This window comes from Arachis stenosperma, chromosome 8 (genome assembly GCF_014773155.1).
Source record: "Arachis stenosperma cultivar V10309 chromosome 8, arast.V10309.gnm1.PFL2, whole genome shotgun sequence".
Lineage (NCBI taxonomy): Eukaryota > Viridiplantae > Streptophyta > Magnoliopsida > Fabales > Fabaceae > Arachis > Arachis stenosperma.
In genome coordinates, this window is record NC_080384.1 from 40,375,189 (window position 1) to 40,393,767 (window position 18,579).

Below are 18,579 nucleotides of genomic sequence, written 5' to 3' on the forward strand. Positions count from 1 at the left end.
TAGGATTAGAAATCCTCCTTCATATTTGAAAGACTTCCAATGCCTAACTGCATCCTCATCTAACTCTTGCCTCCAATCATGTTTTAATCTCCAATCCTATTTCACAAATGTTGTCTCATGAGTCAGCATCCATTTTAGCTGATATGCATAAAGAACCTAAGACTTTTGAGGATGCCATTGTTGATCCGAATTGGACAAAGGCCATTAATGATGAGCTGGCTGCTTTGGAGAGAAATCACACTTGGACACTCACAACTTGCTGCCTCCTTGGTTTTCATCCGGTTACCTACAGTCTCGCCATGATTATAGCCTCTTCACCAAAGCGTCTTCTACTGGTTTTACTGCTATTTTGCTATTTTGGTTTACGTGGATGATCTTATATTAGTTGGGAGCCTGGGACTGATCTGCCTGAAATCCACTCTCACCGCACCATGATGAAAGAGCCGTGAGAATGGGGAATCAACTCTCATCATCTCTGTTGTATGAGTTTGAACGCTGAGAAGAAGAAGAATGAAAGATAAAAAAGGTGAAGACGATGGATGAGAAAAATAAAGGGAGGAGAGAGAGAGCGCGCTTAATTTACAATCCTATACCAAATACATATATATACTAGTTACCTATTCTACAGATAATAAGTGGCTAACTAACTTGACTAATTACAGTCAGTCACATACACAACTAATCAATACAATTAATCCTAAGTACCTTTTATCTTCTATCTAACTAATTGTAGCTAACTTAACAGTTTCTCAGTTATGTAATACTGATACATAGCATAGTTGAAAAACTTTATATAACCATCCAATTAGTTTTACATGATTTTGCATTTCACATGCAAAGCAAATTCGTTTTATTCCTAAGCTTTTTCTCTTTGCCACTCAATTTAACATTCTGCTTATGATAAGCTATACAATATAAAGTATAAACCAAAACCAAACACAGTGAACAGGGCTTGTGAGGCTAGCTGTTGCGGTTACAAGTAGAGGACTAGGGGTATTAGTGAACTGGCGCTTGGTGGTTGTTGTTGGAAAATTATTTAATTTCTTAATTTGTTTGTGAGTAATACATATATTAATTATAATTACAAATTAAGCTATTTCAAATTAAGTGACTTCTATAACAATAATTTCATTTATTGTTATAAATACTAAATTGGATAAGTTATAATTACTTTTAATTTAGAATTAAACAAGGATAAAATTAGATATTGTTGCCATGTTCAAATATAAATAGTGATTTTAAGGTTTTTGTCTCCAAGATATCAAATTTGCCTCTATAACTCTTTTTTCACCAGAAGAGTTGCAATTCACCCTCTTAGGAATAAAGAAAGCTTTGGTTGAAGAAGATCAAAGAACCAAACTCTTCTAATCAGCACCACACCGAAGAAGAAAAACTACTGCACAAAAATGAAGAATCACGAAGAAGTGAAGAACTATGATGCAGTAATGCACGGATGCGGTGTGTGGTGTGGCAGGCCCTAAATCTAATTTCCAATTTCTAGTTCAACCAGGTTAATCCAGATTCCAGAGGATCCAAACCTTGGTCTTAACCCGATTGGGTGATTTAGACATAAACTTTTTGAGTAAACTCTCTTATATTGTCACTACGTAAAAATTTAACTCACTTTAAATAGTATTAATTTACTTCGTTAAATTCATATCAAACTTATTGATTTTTATTTACTAAATATGTAAAATATTACCGCATGTGAGCAGTCAAGATAAGCTTGGAGAAAAGCATTCTTTCAAAGTTTCTTATCACCTTCAAATTCTGCGAAAATATTGATCTCGATGCGTCATATTTGACGTTATTTGTCATTCAGTATATCATAGCACAAGAAATAGTGCGTGACAAAGCATTAAAGTAAATATTCTTTGTTAACCATACATGCGTAAACATGTCCTCAGTACCCCAGCTTAAAAAATGGGTGCGGAAATTCATAACCAGCGTATATCACTTACATTTTCTAGTTCCTAGAAATACATACTCCTATAGGCTATAGGCAGCTCTTTACAGGGGTTACAGTTACACTTCAACAGAAACCTTCGCCCAAACAGATTCCGTTGTATATTTTACTTCACAACCTTTGGGCAACTCTTTCATATAAATCGCGGGGCCAATTCCTCTTCATATTATTTGCAATGAAACTCGCAATCTGCAAAAAAAAAGCATATTCATGTTTAGCCTAAATCCAAGAGCAGATGCTGAAAAAAGATATTAAAATTAACATTCCCATATTCCCATTGAGAGGCACCACTGGAAGAGAGGGAAAAAAAAGAGAGAGACCCCCGCATCCCGCATTAACGGAAAAAACAAATTCTGGAGAATAAGGGTACCTCAACAAGGGCTACTAAAACAAGGATGAAAACCCAAGGAAAAAGGGGGGATTCACAAGAAAATACCTTCGCCCTTAAGGCACGGAGTGATCCATCGGAGTCCGTCACATTGTCCAGACAAGTGAGAGCAACCTTCAAAAGATCCGGGATACAAACTTGGACATGAGGAGATAAGTTTTCGAACACATCGACAGCAATATCAGGGCCTCGAGGATCTAGAGGAAGAAATGGAAGTTTAGCAATCTCCCTTAACGCCTCAACATGATGCCCCACTCTGGCCAATTTGTGAATTGACAATATAGACTCAAGTTGTCTCAACACAGTTTGCTGCTCAAAAACATGGTCTCTCTCCTGAAGGCTGCAAAAAAAATCCAATCAATCACTTTATAAAGGATGGAACTTTAAACCCTAAACTAGTCACATTGAATGAACAGCAGATTAAGTTTTCATACTTGAATGCAATTGATCATACCACCTCCATCACTCTCAAGTGCACTATAGTTATGAAACTAAAAATTTCTAATTATTCTGATAGCTAACAAGGAATAGAAATGCACTCTTGGAATTTCCAAGTTACTTAAGAATCCCACACAATTAAGGCCTCATAGTTTAGTAATATGACCATGCACCATGGCATTCTTGAAGGAAATTTCGTGACTCAAAAATATTTGTAAAAGAAAAAACCAGAATAATAAGCCATGAAATCTCAAAGAATTTTATAGTTGACACAGGTCTTGCCTTTGGGACAGCAAAAAGGGGGAAGAAAAGAGGGGAAGGGGGGGTTGATTAATTCCAAAGATAAAAGATAAAAACGATATCCAGGGCAAAATCAGCAAGGAATATGATTTTCAATATAACCTGACATCCGGATGATAATGGTATGTCTCCAAAATCTCATTGCCAGAATGGATAAGCCCGGCTGTCTGGCTCTCGCCATCTAACCTTCCACGGAAAAGGGCACAAATAGCTTCAGACAGGCACTTATTAATGGTGTCCAATGCCATTGAGAAAGACCCCACTCTCTTCTGAATTTCTATAGACTGTGCCAAGGGGAAGAAAATCCAGAATTAGCATAACCAAATGAATAGGATAGATGAAAACCCAGTAATCCACAAAGAAGGAGAAAAGAAGTAATAGAAGGAAAAAGAAGGGTGAGGACTAAAATCAGAGTGAGAAGCTTCTGACTTGGACTACCTTAATGCTTATCAGTCAGGTCATGTTATAATTCAGTAAGAACAGATTAGCTCGTGAAACAGTAACATGATAAAGAATGACATTACCTTGTTATACATCCCAGCCTCCTGACACTGGCAAGCAGCTTCAATTAAGAACTGTTGCCTTGCTTTTGGATCTGTCACAAAACGAGCCAATTGACCTTCTTCTCCAGCACCCCTTGGACCGAGTAAAAGGAATATTCCTCCATCCCTTAACAATATTTCAGTTAGAAGCTGCTTCAACATCAAACTTCTCTGCCTTTGCTGATCAACATTACCTCTACCAGTCCATGAAAGCTGCCCACCGCCCACTGCAGCAGCAGCTTGTGCATAATATTCTAATGCCATTTGGAGATCATCAAGACGCAAATACATAGATCCATACTGCCTGATAATGGTAGACACTTCTGCATAAGCATCCATCACTCCTAATTTTTGCCTAGCACCTTCAGAGAGGATACCATGATCAGCTAGCACAATTGATAGGTGAGCAGCATCAACATTATATCCTTCATCTCCAGTTTCCTTAGACATGTATAGCACAGCTGGAAGCAATTGAATGCTTAAAAGCAAAATATAGGGATAAACCATAGGATCTTTTCCATTTTTAGTATAGTGTGATGGCTCAAATTTATTCAGGTAAGTTTGTAAATCATCCAAACTGTATGGAACAAGGCCATCTCTTAGAACAATAGATGAAGGTCCACTAGGGCAGTCCCGCACAGCTGACAATTTGAACCACAAGAAATCCTCTATTGTACTGAATAGAGTTTGGTCTCTAAGCATACGATCAATATGCCTTCGGGAACCTGATATGATGGCATACAGCAGTAATTTTTTCTTGTCATATGCAGCTCGACCTACACGATCACCAGTTCTCAACATTCTTTCACATTCCTCCATTGCAGCAACTGCAATCTCTTCTGGCACCATTCCTCCCGTATTAATCCATTCTGTGAGCTGTCAAACACATTAAATCAGTCAGTAAAAAATATTACACCACAAATTAGTAAAAAAAACAAACATGATGGTTATAGTATGTACCAAAGGAGCAAATTGATGTGAAGCACGGGAAGAGAGAGCAACATTTCTTGCTTCATCATAATACCCAGTTCTTAAGCAAAAATATATCTGTCAAAACAAAAAATGGAAGATACTGAGCAATAATAATCACAAGAAACAAAATGTAATAGAAATATTAGTTTTATACCATATTAAGCATTAATCAAACATAACTAAATTGATAAGAAATGAAGTATCCTAGACCTGCTGCCATGTAGTATCAACAGGAGGCTGGCGCCGAGCATCCCCAGCATCATAATCCAGTATTCCATAATCCCTCAACCGAATCTGCACACCAATATCTAAAATCAGGGACTTCGAAAGTTGTAAATGCATGGTACAATATTTGATATTATGCATAAGCTTCATAATTAGACAAACCCGAAGGAAGGCACGGATTCTTTGCAAATTCCCAACGCCGCCACCAAGAGCAGCCTACCATTTGAACGAAAAAGCAAGCAGAATATAAAGACCAATATGACACATGCACTCTGTCAGAAATGAACAAAGAACAAGCAGATGAAAGCAAAAAAGGAAAAAAATTGAGAGAAGCTTGTCAAAGCATTTTTCAAGTGATACCCCTCAATAGCATAGCATGCCAAGCAAACACAGACCAAATGTAGAGTAAGAGAATGTAAGACAAGAATTAATTATGCAAACTAATTGTTGGTGTAAACAATGAAATTTCATTCAAGCTCTATTTTATTATATTAATAAAGAACAAGCAGACAAAGGTAAAAGAAACTATAAAGGCTTGATAAGTTTGTGCTTAAAGCAAACCCTCAAAAGAATAGCAAGCAAAACAGGGTGAAGGGCAGAACTGAAAAACTAGATAAAATCAGCAACCAAAGGTTGAAAATTTCTCTGCAGATTAAATCATGAATAACAATTTACTTGTGCAGGATGACTTTGTATGGTATCCATGACATATTTCTCATGTCCCCATTCAAGATGGCGTCTCGCCCCAATAATCAATGCCATCCTTTTAGAAACATTCTGCACGGTTGAGTCCTCACCCAACAGCATCTGTATACATGAACAAGTTATGAAAAATAAATTAGAATTTCTACTTTGCCCCATGTGGAAGCAAGAAAGTTGAATTCAAAAGTTTTTCTTCTGTTTTCTCTGTTAACAGTGTATGACACAGAATTACAAAAGTACAACCTGAACAAGGTGCCATATCTTCCGCATCGTAACTGATTTTCCACCACTGGCTTCAATGCCCAAACTTTCATATGCAGCCCTGAAAGCTGCAGCAGGCTAACAACCAAAGGGGAAAAACTCGTAACATACTTATATGTTGCTAAACACACACTACAAACTCTCAGCCTACCTACACTAAAGAAAAATAATTATATGTACTGGGAAGGTAATATGTTGAATCGTATATCATTGAACAGTGAAGATTTCAAACAGCCAACTTCAGCTACTTTATTTTCAATATTCAAGATTTCAATATAATGTATAAAATCTCATGGTCTAAACTTAAATGAGATGGAGAAAATAAGGAACATACTTTAAATGGTAAACCAGATTCCCTTGCTTTATTAAGATTCTTAACAACTTCAGCATATAGAGATGCCTTTTTCTCCATAATAGGCCTGCTGCTCAGAGGAACAATATCCATGCTAGACACACCAGAAGAAACTTGTGGACCGGAAGCCATTGACACAACCTGAGCTGAGTGGGTACCAACATTGCTGGCAGCAAGCATGTTTGTCCTAGGCAATGTTGAAATTCGACTTAAACTCTGAAGGAAATCACGCTTTTCCTTTTGCCAATCCTCCTGCCAAACAATGAGTTCTAACATGCAGTAAGAAGTTGAGCAACACATGACACAATAATCATTTCATCTATGACCTATCAATGTCATTAATCACTAGTCACTATATATAACAATATCAAGAACAAAGGGTAATGTCATAATCACCAATAATCCAGCATGAATATTAGGTAAAATGGTCATCCAAACTATAAATTGGTAAAATGAGAAACCTTCACAGAGGAAAAAGATTAAAAGAAGGATTACAAAGAAGGTTAAATCCACCATAAAGATAGACATCATCATTAACGAAAGCAAACATCTAAAACATGGCAGAAATAAATAATCCAATCAATACAATAAATCTCTTCAACTCCTTTTGCTCAAACCGGTTACATAAGCCACAATAAATATAAGGATTGCAATTTCTTGTAAATTTTCAAGCCATTCTTTTAGGATCAAAGAAATTAAAGAAAAACAAATAATTAAATACCACACACCCATAACAATTTCTTATTTGAATCAATGACAGGGCAAAATAAAAGCCGCATCAGTATGCCAAAAAAACGGTTCTCCACTACCAAGAATTCTTATCTCAGTGGATTTACAAGTATACTTACAGAAGAAAACCAAAAGATTATGCTGTGAAAGAATGCATCACACTAACCTCCAAAACTTTCATCATATAGTCATTGAAACTCCTAAGATTGTCTTTCTGAGCTTCCTGGACAGCAGATACCATTGCCATTTCATGAACCTATAAAGGAAAACAACACAGTATACAATATCAAATTCCACTTGACGATGTAAGGTGTGAGGGGTTTTAAAATTTTAAGGGTTCTCCAGATACAAACACCAAATACTTTTGCTTATAGAACAAAGGAGGCAGGAGGTGGAAACATCATTTATGCAATCATGCTACAATATTCTAAGCAATTAACTTACAATGTAAATGAAATTATGAATTAAACATGATAGTAAACGCACTATGGATTACAGAAAATTTAAAAGTTAAAATTACCTGCTGCAGATACTCCTCGACACTTGTGGCTTCCACAGGAAAAACATCCTCAAAAGTTGTCTGCAAAGAGAGAGAAAAATAACAGAGAGGAACAATGTCAGCAAATGGTAGTGGTTGATTGAATTAAGCAGTAAAGCCATCTGAAGATAAGTACCTTCAATTCAAATGACTTCAGGTCCCTTGCAAGTTGCTCTGCATTTATCCCCTCACGAGCAAGGAGCCTATCAACACATGGGAAATTATAATATAGCCATAAAAAGTTTCAATGCATCATCATCAACTTTATGATGATTTCCACATGGCACATGCCCTTGCAAGATGTAAAAATAAGTTATTGCTACATTAAAAAGGGCCAGAAGGAAACCAAGATAGATATAGTGATATCTTATTATGTAGCTTTTTAAGTAACCTGAACCTTTACTAACAAGAAGATGCATAATCAGATGCATTGACATGCCAGGACCTAGGCAGCAGACCCAAATTAGTTGGGAACAACTATAAACTATATATATCATTTGGAGGGAAAGTTTCCTAACAGCGCATTGCACTCCAACTAAACATAAGATACTCAAATTTATTTACATGCTGCCTAAACTCTAGCGTCTAGGTGGTTGAACAAAAAGACATAGTAATAAATAAATAATAAATAGAACCAACAATAATGAAAGTATACCTTGTTGCAGCTATCGATTGTGAAGGAGCCTCGGTCCTTAGTGTCTTGGATTTCAGCTTCTTAGATAATGCTTCTAATTGGTCTAAGTTCCTCTGAATAAAGTACGAGAGTGAAGTCAAAATCAGAGATCTAAGTTCCTCTGAACTATTACATAGTCAACATTCGATTTCCCTTTGAAGGAACAAAAATGTTCACTGATAGAAAGGAATGCTAATTCATATACGCCATCAAATTGAAGCTATCGTTGATCCATAACTAAAATGTGCAAAATTGTATCGACTCTTTCCTCATGAGTAATGAAAGTTGGTTAAAAAATCTTTTGATAAAAAAGAGAGATGACGATGATGATGATGATAGTAATAGTTAAATTGCTTGCAATATGTTTAACGGCAACTTGATTGAACGGCATTGAGATTGAGAAATGCGGAGAGAAATGGAAATGGAAAAAGTGGAAAAGCAAAGAGAACCTGAAGAGGAGGGAACTGAGCGGAAGGAGCAGCTTGTTCGAGAAGCTTGGAGGAAGAATGAAGGAGATCGCTCCAGCCACTCAAGTCTTCGTTGGCCATGGCGCTCTCTAATTCCAAACAGCGAGGGAGAGGGAAAGGGAAAGAGAAAAAGGGAAAGGGTTTTAGTTATCACTCAAAGCCCTAACATTTGGAACCCGGACTATCAAAACCCGACCCATCTTTTAAGCATTCAAACAAAGAAATCGAACCGGCCAGCAACACGATAGAGTGTGTGTTTGGATTATAGTTTATAAACTGGAGTTTGAATAAAATTGATTTTGTAAACTTAATTTTGATAAAAAGTAAATTTGTGTTAAGTGATTTATATTTGATAATATTTATATCAAAATAGATTATAATAAAATAAATATTGTTTGGATTATACTACTCAAAATTACTTTTAAATACAAAATTACTAAAATAGACATCAATTTAAATAATTTTTATATATTATTTTATTATTTTAATTTAGATATTTGAATAGATCTTATTAATTAATTCTATAATAAAATTAATATTTATACACTAAAATAAAAATAATATATAAAAATTGGCAAAATATACTTTTAATTAAAATTAACAAAATATAAATCTTAGAGAGTACTAAAAATAATAAAAAATTAAATATTTACCTTGTAGTAATTGAAATAAATAAAAAAAATTATGATTTTTTTATATAATATATTTTTAGTACTTTAGTACTTTTTTTAGGATGTTATAATTTTTTATTATTATTATTTATCATTAATTTTTTGTTTAATTTACTTTCTTAATAAGATCAATAAATTATATTATAAAAAATAATAAAAATAATACAAAAAATTACAATTATAAAAGTATATAATATTAAATAAATAATTAATAAAAAATAATAAATAATAGAAAAAGATAGTTCATATAAACAAAAATAATATAAATAATACAATAGTATGCATAAAGGATAAAGTTAGTAAAAGATAAATAAAGATTGAGTATTGATGGCTAAAAGCCCGTTGGTGAAACGCAGAAGCTTAAAATTGTTGCTTCTTGAAAACGTAATTTTGAATGTAAAATTACTTCTGCGTTCATGAACCAAAAAGTTTACCAAACCAAAAATTAAAATTTTTAAAATGTCTAAAGGCACTTTTTCTCTTTAAACGCGTTCGCCAAACACACCCTAACTAGTTCAGTAATCTAATTGATATCAAATCTTAATTGAATTGATTTAATTAATGTAAAATAAAATTATTGAAAATTTACTATATAATTTCAAATATTAAAATTTAATAATTTTTAAGTTAATAAAATTCAAAATTTCACAATTTTACATAATAATTTATTTATAATATATCACATGAAAATTAAATCAATTCATATAATTCATCGATTAATTGTTGATTCAACTAATTTTTTGTTAAATAATTTTTTATCACAGTTAAAATTAGCTAAAAAATCAATTTTTGATAATTCGATTAAACTAATCACTCCGATTGATTTTCAAAATTATGTCGAGAAAATAAAAAACTGAAATATTTAAAAAATAATTTGAAAAGAAATTATTTACATAATATTATATTATATAATATATTTAAAGATAAGGGCTAATGTGGATGAAAAAACATCCGCAACTAGTAAAACTGTCATGGTTAAGTGTACAAACAACACTTGTGGCTGCTATTTATGCTCTTTTTCATATTCTATAATAATAAAATTTCAAATTTCAAATTTTGTTTCATTAAATTTAAGTTTATTTGTATTATTCTAGTTTTTTTTTTATAATACTGAATTATTTATTTTAGAGTAATTACTCAAATCATTTTTTAATTTAAAAGTAGACATTTTAGTCTCTAAAAAAATAATATATAAATTAATATCTAAAATTTTTTAATTTTTTGACAGACAATTTAGTCATCAGTTTATTTTTCGACAGAATAATTATCTATATCAGTCTCCAAGAATTTTAAAAGCGGGTATTTTAGTCTCTAAAGAAAATTACAAATCAATTCTTAACGTTTTTTCCGTTAGACATAACAGTCTTCCGTCCAAAAATAAAATAAAATAAAACTATTATTATTAATTGCACAATAATATTGTACTATAATTTTTTTGTATTTTTGAACAAAAATAATAATAAAATTTATTCATTAGATTCTTATGTATGTATTTATAATATAAAAAGTATATATAGTAACTCAATAATAATAATAATAATAATAATAAATAAAATTATTAGAGATTATTTTTCAAAAAATTTAAGGTTGAAATTATTTGATATTTTTGTATTTAATATAATCAAAATATGTCCTATTTTAAAAAACATGTTTGTATTAAAAAAATATTTTAATTTAGATTTCAAAGTGTCATTATTCACCTTATTACTTGTTTCTAACAAAAAGAGTGTTTTAATATGTTATGTCTGATAGATAAAAACGTTAGGAATTGATCTATGTATTGATTTTTTTAGGGACTAAAATATCAGCTTTTAAAATCTTTGGAAACTGATCTGGATAATTATTCTGTCGAAAAATGAATTGCGGACTAATCTGTCTGTCGAAATAAAACTTTGGGGATTAATTTGTGTATTAATTTTTCTTGAGGACTAAAATATTTGCTTTTAAAATCCTTATAGACTAATTTGAATAATTACTCTTTATTTTATATTGAGTCAAATAGAACATATTGGGCTTGGCTATAAAGTATAAACCATAGATTTTATATATTTTTTTTTACTATAGATTTGTTTAGTTCATAGATTATTCTTAATTCTAAAAGAGAAATTATCGCACTCTTGCCTAAAAGAGAAAATTTATTTTTTTGTCTCTATACTTTCAATATTACCCTTTCACTTTTTTAAATATATTTTATAATATAGGGGTAAGATTGTCTTTTATAATATTTCTTTTCTTCTTATTTTCCTTCCATCTAAATACATTTAAAAAAATAAAAATCTACTCAATTTCTTTTCTTTCTTTTCTTTCCTTTTTATTTCCTTTCTCTTTATTTCTTTCCTTCCAATCAAACATAGCGTTAAAATTCACCATGCCTTATTTCATTTTAACTAGCAAGACACTCGCGCTATATGCAGGCAACACAAATACAATATATGATGAAATGAAGTGAACGTGTATTTGATTTTTTATTTGGTGTTGAAAATTGAAGAACATCATTATGATTTAGAAAACTATATGTAAATTCTAAAGCACTTAGAATCGATTTATATAAAGAAAAAGGGATAGGTAAGGAAGTTGATATTATTTTGTTATCCTTGAGTAATATTTTGATGATATGAATATTAGAAAAAAAATAGATGGCATATATTTTGGTGATTGTGATTGAGTAAGGTTTGATTTGTAGAAGATATGAATATGGAAGGATAAATCTAACAAAAGAATTTATGTTTTAAGGGTAGGATTGGTAGGAATAGTAATTGTGAATTGATAACTAATGCATATTAACAATTGAAATAGAACTTTAACAATGTAAAAGATATGAAAAAGACATAAGTTTGAGAAAATAGATATATAAATAAAGAGTTAGAGTAAGGTTACTAAAATGAGCAACAATATGAGTCTTAATTCCTTGTTGATGGTAAGATATCTGATATTTTATGTTGCAAGATTTCAAGTATTTAAAATTGAAGGTTTGGATGTTCTCGCTGGATATGTAAGATTGAGCCAAATATAAAAAAATCATACATTATAATATAAATTGCAATAAGAAAATAATGTTGGTGAAATATAGCATTGTGATTGAAAATAAAGTCACAAAAATGTGAACTAAGGAATATTTTTTTTTTTATGAGCGAAAATTTATGTATATATAAATCATGAAAACTTTAAATAATACCTAATGTTGAACGTGTTGTTATATATTTATAAAGACTTTAGGACAGACAACATTTTCAGTTTTGTTTGTGTTTTCATCATGAGCAATTAGAATTTTCAATCCTTTCTTATTTTTCATTCTTGAGATGGTAGCATAAAGTTGGCCATGAGTGAAAATATGTATTTTGAGTAGTAATCCCACGTGGTACAAGGATTGTCCTCAACTTTTGTTAATTGTCATTGCGTAAAAGAGCATCAGAGGAAATCGTCTCATTTGGAATCTAAATGGTAACCTAATATCTGATGGTGTGAGTGTCATTCTCGGAATGAAGACCTTATCGACACAGTTATTGGAATTTAACAATTTTGCTCGATGGCTTTTTCTCTAAGTCTTGTAATTATCAACTGCATACCATTGCAAAGCCTTGACGAGTGATCAATGTTTCTAATAGGCACCTTTAGCTTCAATTCATGATTTGGAACCCCTGAGAACCTAATTGTTGCTAAAAACTCTGGCATGTGGATGGCTTCAATTGCATTGACACCTCCTTCGAAAACACATTTATTGGAACTAACAACGTCTTGCATTCATTGTTGTTTAATGCAGTCATGTAATCATTCACCTCATCTACGACATTAATTCTATGAGCTAAAATCGCTCAACTTTTCAACTGGCTTTCATTAGCCATGTTAGGAATATAATCAGGATGTATTGCTTTAGCAATTCCTTGAATAGGATCATTATAATCAGTGATAAGGAATTCAAGCGATATTTTAATCATATTGTATCCATCAGAGGTTCCTTCAGATTTTCTGTTTTCAACCTGAAGAATCCATTCAGTAAATTGCTTTAAATCTTCTTCCTGACTATCTGTAGTCATAGATTGCAATTGCATGTTTACAATGAGCCATAATATTTCACAATGCTGCCATAGGTATGAGAAGTTTGAAGACGCATTTACGATGTCTTGTCTTGTTCCTTTCACTGGCAAGATTTGCCTAAAATCCCCACCGAAGACAATTGTTTTATCTCCAAATGGCAATTATAGGTTTTGATCATCTTTGAACCTCATCAAATCTCTCATTATTTTATCCAATGCCTCGAAGCAAAATTTGTTCATCATAGGAGCTTCATCCCAAATAATTAGCTTAGCTGTTACAATTATTTCTGCTAATGGACTTCCTTGCTTGATATTACAAGTAGAGAACTCATCTGGAGTTAATGATATGGCAAACCTAAAATGTGCAGTCTGGCCTCTAGGTAATAACAGAGAGGCAATATCGCTAGATACAACAGTTAACACTATTTGTCCATTTAATCTTAGTGCGAAAGCTAAAGTTTTCCAAAGAAAAGTTTTTCCTGTACCTCCATGGCCATACAAAAAGAATACATGTCCATGTTGATTTTCTGTAGCATTGATGATCTTATCATATATCTTCCTTTGCTCTGCAGTTAATTTTGAGAGGCAGTCATTGTGTTTGCCTTCTAATACAACACGGTCATAATTTAACTCATTAAAGATCATTTTGTTTCACGTTCTGAGATGTTCGGTATCTCATGATGGAAATGGCATCGTGGATAATCTCGCAGGCTTTTCCCATTATTGTTCAAGATTTGCTCAATCTCTCAATCAAAGTTAGTTCCTTTAATTCATCATCACTGAAAACTAGATCTGAAATGTTGACAAAGTAAAGATATTATTTTGTATTGGAGATGAAAACATATGCTAGACAAAAGAAATAACAGAAAAACATGTTTCCAACAAATTAAACATGTCATTTAATTGAAAGGTTAGTTGTTGCAATCATTTTCTTACCAAATAAGCCAAACATCACTCTATGATCATGCAAAATTCCATCACTTAATAGCATGGCTGTTTTTTCCCAGACATCTTCGGGTCGTACCATTGAATTAAATCACAAAGAGTCGCAAACAACCTTCTCAAATAATGACCTGATCCCCAATGACTTTCTTTTTGAATGACATCAATATATTCTCTGTCGCCATCAGGCAAGCTACTTGCATAGCATGCATCTCAAAATGATGAGTAGATGCCATTGTAAGTTCGGATATCTACATAGCTTGTTGGTCCTTTTACAATATTAAGCAACAATCTTAAATAATATAGCTCACCGGATGATGGTGGAATGTAGATCATCCTTCCAATCACTTGATGAGTTTTTCTGGGTTTCCAAGCTCGAGGTGAGGATTTTCAAACAAACTTTCTTGAAAACTCGTTATAAGTTAGTTCTCTAGCCTCAGCATATTCTTTATTAGCTGTGAACCAAGCTAGGAACATTGACCCTTTAATTGTCGCCTTTGCAACAGCTTCAACTAATGATTCATTATCTATAAACAGAATAGGTTGTTGATCTGGCAGATGAAAGCTAAGCCTCTCAACAGATGGATTTTTGTAGTAAATATCATAGCAAAATATCCTCCAGGCAACTTCTCAGGAAGATATATATTGGTAATCGTAAAACATTTTCACTTCATCAGTTTCTACACCTGCCTTGCCACCGATTAAGTTTGTGGAAACAGAGCTTGTGACATGATCACTTCCTTTGTTTACATATTTGAACAAATACTTGATAGATCTTGACTGGTTACACCATTCGATATTAATGTGAGCACGATATTTAGTAACAACAATCTACTATGTGGCATGATGTACCTATTGTCAAGATGAATTCTTGACACTTCCACTGTGCATCCATTATCTCGACGCCTATAAATAGGGTAACTATCTTCGTCAACTGTAGTGACTTGATTGAATTTCTTAGGAAAATGACATATGCAATGTCCTTCCTCCATGCAAGGTGAACTTGGTCCGCTAATACCACATGGACCATGAAGCATAAAACTCTTCACAGCTTTGTAATATTCATTGTCAACATCAAGATCAGAAATTTCAGCACAGATGGTTTTGTCTATGTCTATAGGGGTTGGATATTTATCTTGTTCATGCAAGAATAGTAATCTATGTGTGTGTGGGAGTCCCCTCTTTCGGAATTCTATTGTATAGATAACTGAAGAAAAAAAAGACAGAACCTAGATGGTTTTAACATCTGTAAGTTTGAATCATCAATCAATTTGAACCAATGTGGAAATAAATTTGTGAAAAACTTATGTAACTTTCATACATGCTCTTGTTGCACCAAATAATTTGATGTATCTAATATCCTTAATCATCTTGTCTAATTTAACTTTGAATAATTTTCAAATCATGTCTTGCTTGTCCTCAGGTTTGAGTTTATGCTTTGCCCAGTACCGTTGTATTTCGTCCCATTGCGGATTACAGGTGAAAGTGATGAATAAATCTGGATAACCAATACATCTACATATTGCCATGGCATCTTGATAATTTTGTATCATGTATCTTGGCCCACCGATAAATGTTGCTAGCAATATTATTCTCTTTCCTTTTGACGCAGCATCAGTCTCGCCATTAAAAACAACATCTCAAAGTCCATTGTATATTTCAGCTCTAAAGTCGCTTTGGTGGGTGTAACTATATTTCAACCTAGCACTTTCAACCATCGAGAATGAATCGTCTAAAAATTGTTGGAATAAGCGGTGGGAATGTTAAACCACACAATTGTGTAAAGGCCGATCTTGGATTTGAAATGCGAAAAAGTCCCACATTGTCACATGCTTCTCTTCATCTGTCAAGTTTTTCTTTACTTTGTTCAATACAATATCTTTTTTCCATCCATCCTCATCGTAAGGGAATAGAAGAGGATACTGAAAGGCTAAATAAGACGAGTGTAGCTCTGTAATTCTTTGAAGTGGCCCTGATTTAGTTTCGACAATAATATATCGCTCTTGTGTAGACCCGTCGAAATCACCGACAATTAAGACAGCAACCTCAGAAACCGAAGGCAAATTATATCTCCTTCCATCTTTTCTTCTTTTTCCTATGAGTCGAAGGCAAACAAAAATTGTAGCATTGGAAGCAAAGAATAGGTCTTCAGGAGGTTCTTGCATCATAGGAAGTTGAACTTGACCTTGTCGACAACATAGGTGAACTTGGAAAATTTAGAATTGTAATGCTTTTTCATGCGATCTTCATACTAGAATAGAGCTTTGTAGTGTTGGCATGTAAAGTTGGGATCTCCAATATCCTAATAAGCTACTGAAAAGAAAAATTAATTAGTCAATGTTTGATAAAAAAAAAACTCATTTTTTTTTTAAAATATAGAAGTAAAAACAATTAAGAAATAAAAACTGTTATATATTATTATTTAATTGAAAATGAAGCACTAATTAAAATAAATAATCATGCGTTAAAAGTGCGCTAATAATAATTATAAGATATTTCAGTTACAAATATTCAAATTATAGAATGTACATATGTTAAGACTATTAGAACTACACTTTTTGGCCAAAGTATGCATGCATACGTTAGTTTATATATTATATAATCAATCTCTGAGTAATACAATGGTTATTAAACTTTACTATATGGTGTAAATAATTTATCTCTTCGCGCAACGTGCAAGCTTGAATCCTTTATTCGTTAATTATACATGGAAGTAACTATGGTCAGGAATAATTATTTTAGTTACATTGTAACGGCAACGACTTATAAAGTATATATATTGAAATGTATACCCATTCAAAAATATATATATATATATATTGGTATAGGCTATTATATTGAAAAATATATCTATTAAACTACTTAGAAGAAAGTTTTATCGAACTAAATCATGTATATCATTTGAATGACAAGTTAAGGCCACTCTATTATTATTATTATTATTATTATTATTATTATTATTATTATTATATAAAAACTAACTTCATAATTTTATAAGTTAAATGGTTATATTGACATGATTTATGATATTAAAGTTTCAAAGTTAGATTCACAAATCTTTCATGATAGACAGCATAAGAACCAAAAAAATGGTGATGGCAGAATTTATTCGTTAAGCACAAACCTAGAGTGGAAACATTGGGGTGATACTATTGTTCAATATTTCACCTAGTATTATTGTCGATTGTTGCTAGCTAGTTGTCGGGTTGGAGCTCTGCTAAATGCAAAAGATTGAATCAATTATGACATAATGAATGCAAATTTTGCTGACATAAAAATGTTTCAAAACACATCCTTTGAATTTGTTACCGGAAGGATATTTTGTAGCGTCTTGTTGTTCCCTTAAAGTGGAACTAATGTTTGTGTTGGTGGCCAGTTTTTTAACCACATATGGCGATTCTGTTTTTTGTTATGCATGTATTTTGACCTCAATTGGGGGCGAGACCAGATACATATAAAAAGAAATCCTCCACTTTGAGAACGGAATAAGTAATAAAAAAAAACATAAATTTTTGTACACATGTTTATATGCGTAAATTTTATATTTATTTTATTTATTAAAAAAGTCTCAATTCCAAAGAAAGCAAATAAATATTTCATGTAGACACCAAAAAAGAAGTATTTCATGGAAAAAGTAAATGTAGAGTCATTCGGAAAAGAGCAAACTATTAAAATTTGTTGTAAAATAAATAAAAGATATACTAAATATAAAATAAAGATGTATAAATAGAAGACTCTAGTATTAATATAATTAGCTCAATAACAATAATTCATATATGTATTTACTAATATTATAGGTTGTAATATATATATATATATATATATATATATATATATATATATATATATATATATATATATATATATATATATAAAGAGAGAGAGAAGTATTCAGTAAAATTGGAACGTAAAGAGAGAGAGAGAGAGAGAGAGAGAATTAATTTATTTATTGTCGTGTTATCATCCCTATTTATACACATACGAAACTTTGATTTTCCACACTCCATTATTTGAAAATCAAAGATTCTTTCATTGAGAAACTGAGCCACCCAATAATTAATGGGCATCCAACTCATTTATTATTCTTATCACAATACTTCCCTTGGATGACCATTTAGGATTATGCCTCGTTAAAACCTTACTAAAGAAAAATCCAATGGAAAAAAATTTTAGTGAAGGAAAAAGAGTACAAAATCCTTTGTGATGGGGACTGCCTCGTTAAAAACATTGTCAAGAAAAACCCAATAGGAAAAAATCCGACCAAGGAAAAAAGAGTACAGTCTCCACTTCTTGTCAACATCATTTAATATCTCGAAATTGGCGCATCCCAATCTCATACACCAATCTTTCAAAGGAGGATTTTAGGAGTGACTTTGTGA

At 32.1% G+C, this 18,579-nt stretch overlaps 1 protein-coding gene across 1 annotated transcript; it reads right to left on the reverse strand.

Annotated features, from left to right (window-relative positions):
* Positions 1-1,765: 1,765 nt before the first annotated feature.
* LOC130945141 (nuclear pore complex protein NUP93A-like) lies at positions 1,766-8,664 on the reverse strand. Its single transcript, XM_057873834.1, has 15 exons — positions 8,536-8,664; positions 8,069-8,160; positions 7,550-7,616; positions 7,396-7,455; positions 7,042-7,131; positions 6,129-6,398; positions 5,777-5,872; positions 5,507-5,638; positions 4,994-5,047; positions 4,817-4,900; positions 4,595-4,681; positions 3,617-4,510; positions 3,195-3,376; positions 2,403-2,694; positions 1,766-2,155 (listed from the first exon to the last, which is right to left on the reverse strand). The coding sequence occupies exons 1-15, from the start codon at positions 8,632-8,634 to the stop codon at positions 2,078-2,080; spliced, it is 2,577 nt and encodes an 858-aa protein (XP_057729817.1). The 5' UTR covers positions 8,635-8,664; the 3' UTR covers positions 1,766-2,077.
* Between the last annotated feature and the right edge of the window lie 9,915 nt (positions 8,665-18,579).

Coding starts and splice junctions, on each gene's coding strand:
- LOC130945141 (XM_057873834.1), bottom strand. CDS start 8,634: ATGGCCAACGAAGACTTGAGTGGCTGGAGCGATCTCCTTCATTCTTCC. Junction 4,511..4,594: donor CACATCAATTTGCTCCTTTG/GTACATACTATA, acceptor TGTGTTTGACAG/CTCACAGAATGGATTAATAC. Junction 2,695..3,194: donor CATTATCATCCGGATGTCAG/GTTATATTGAAA, acceptor TTTTTTTTGCAG/CCTTCAGGAGAGAGACCATG.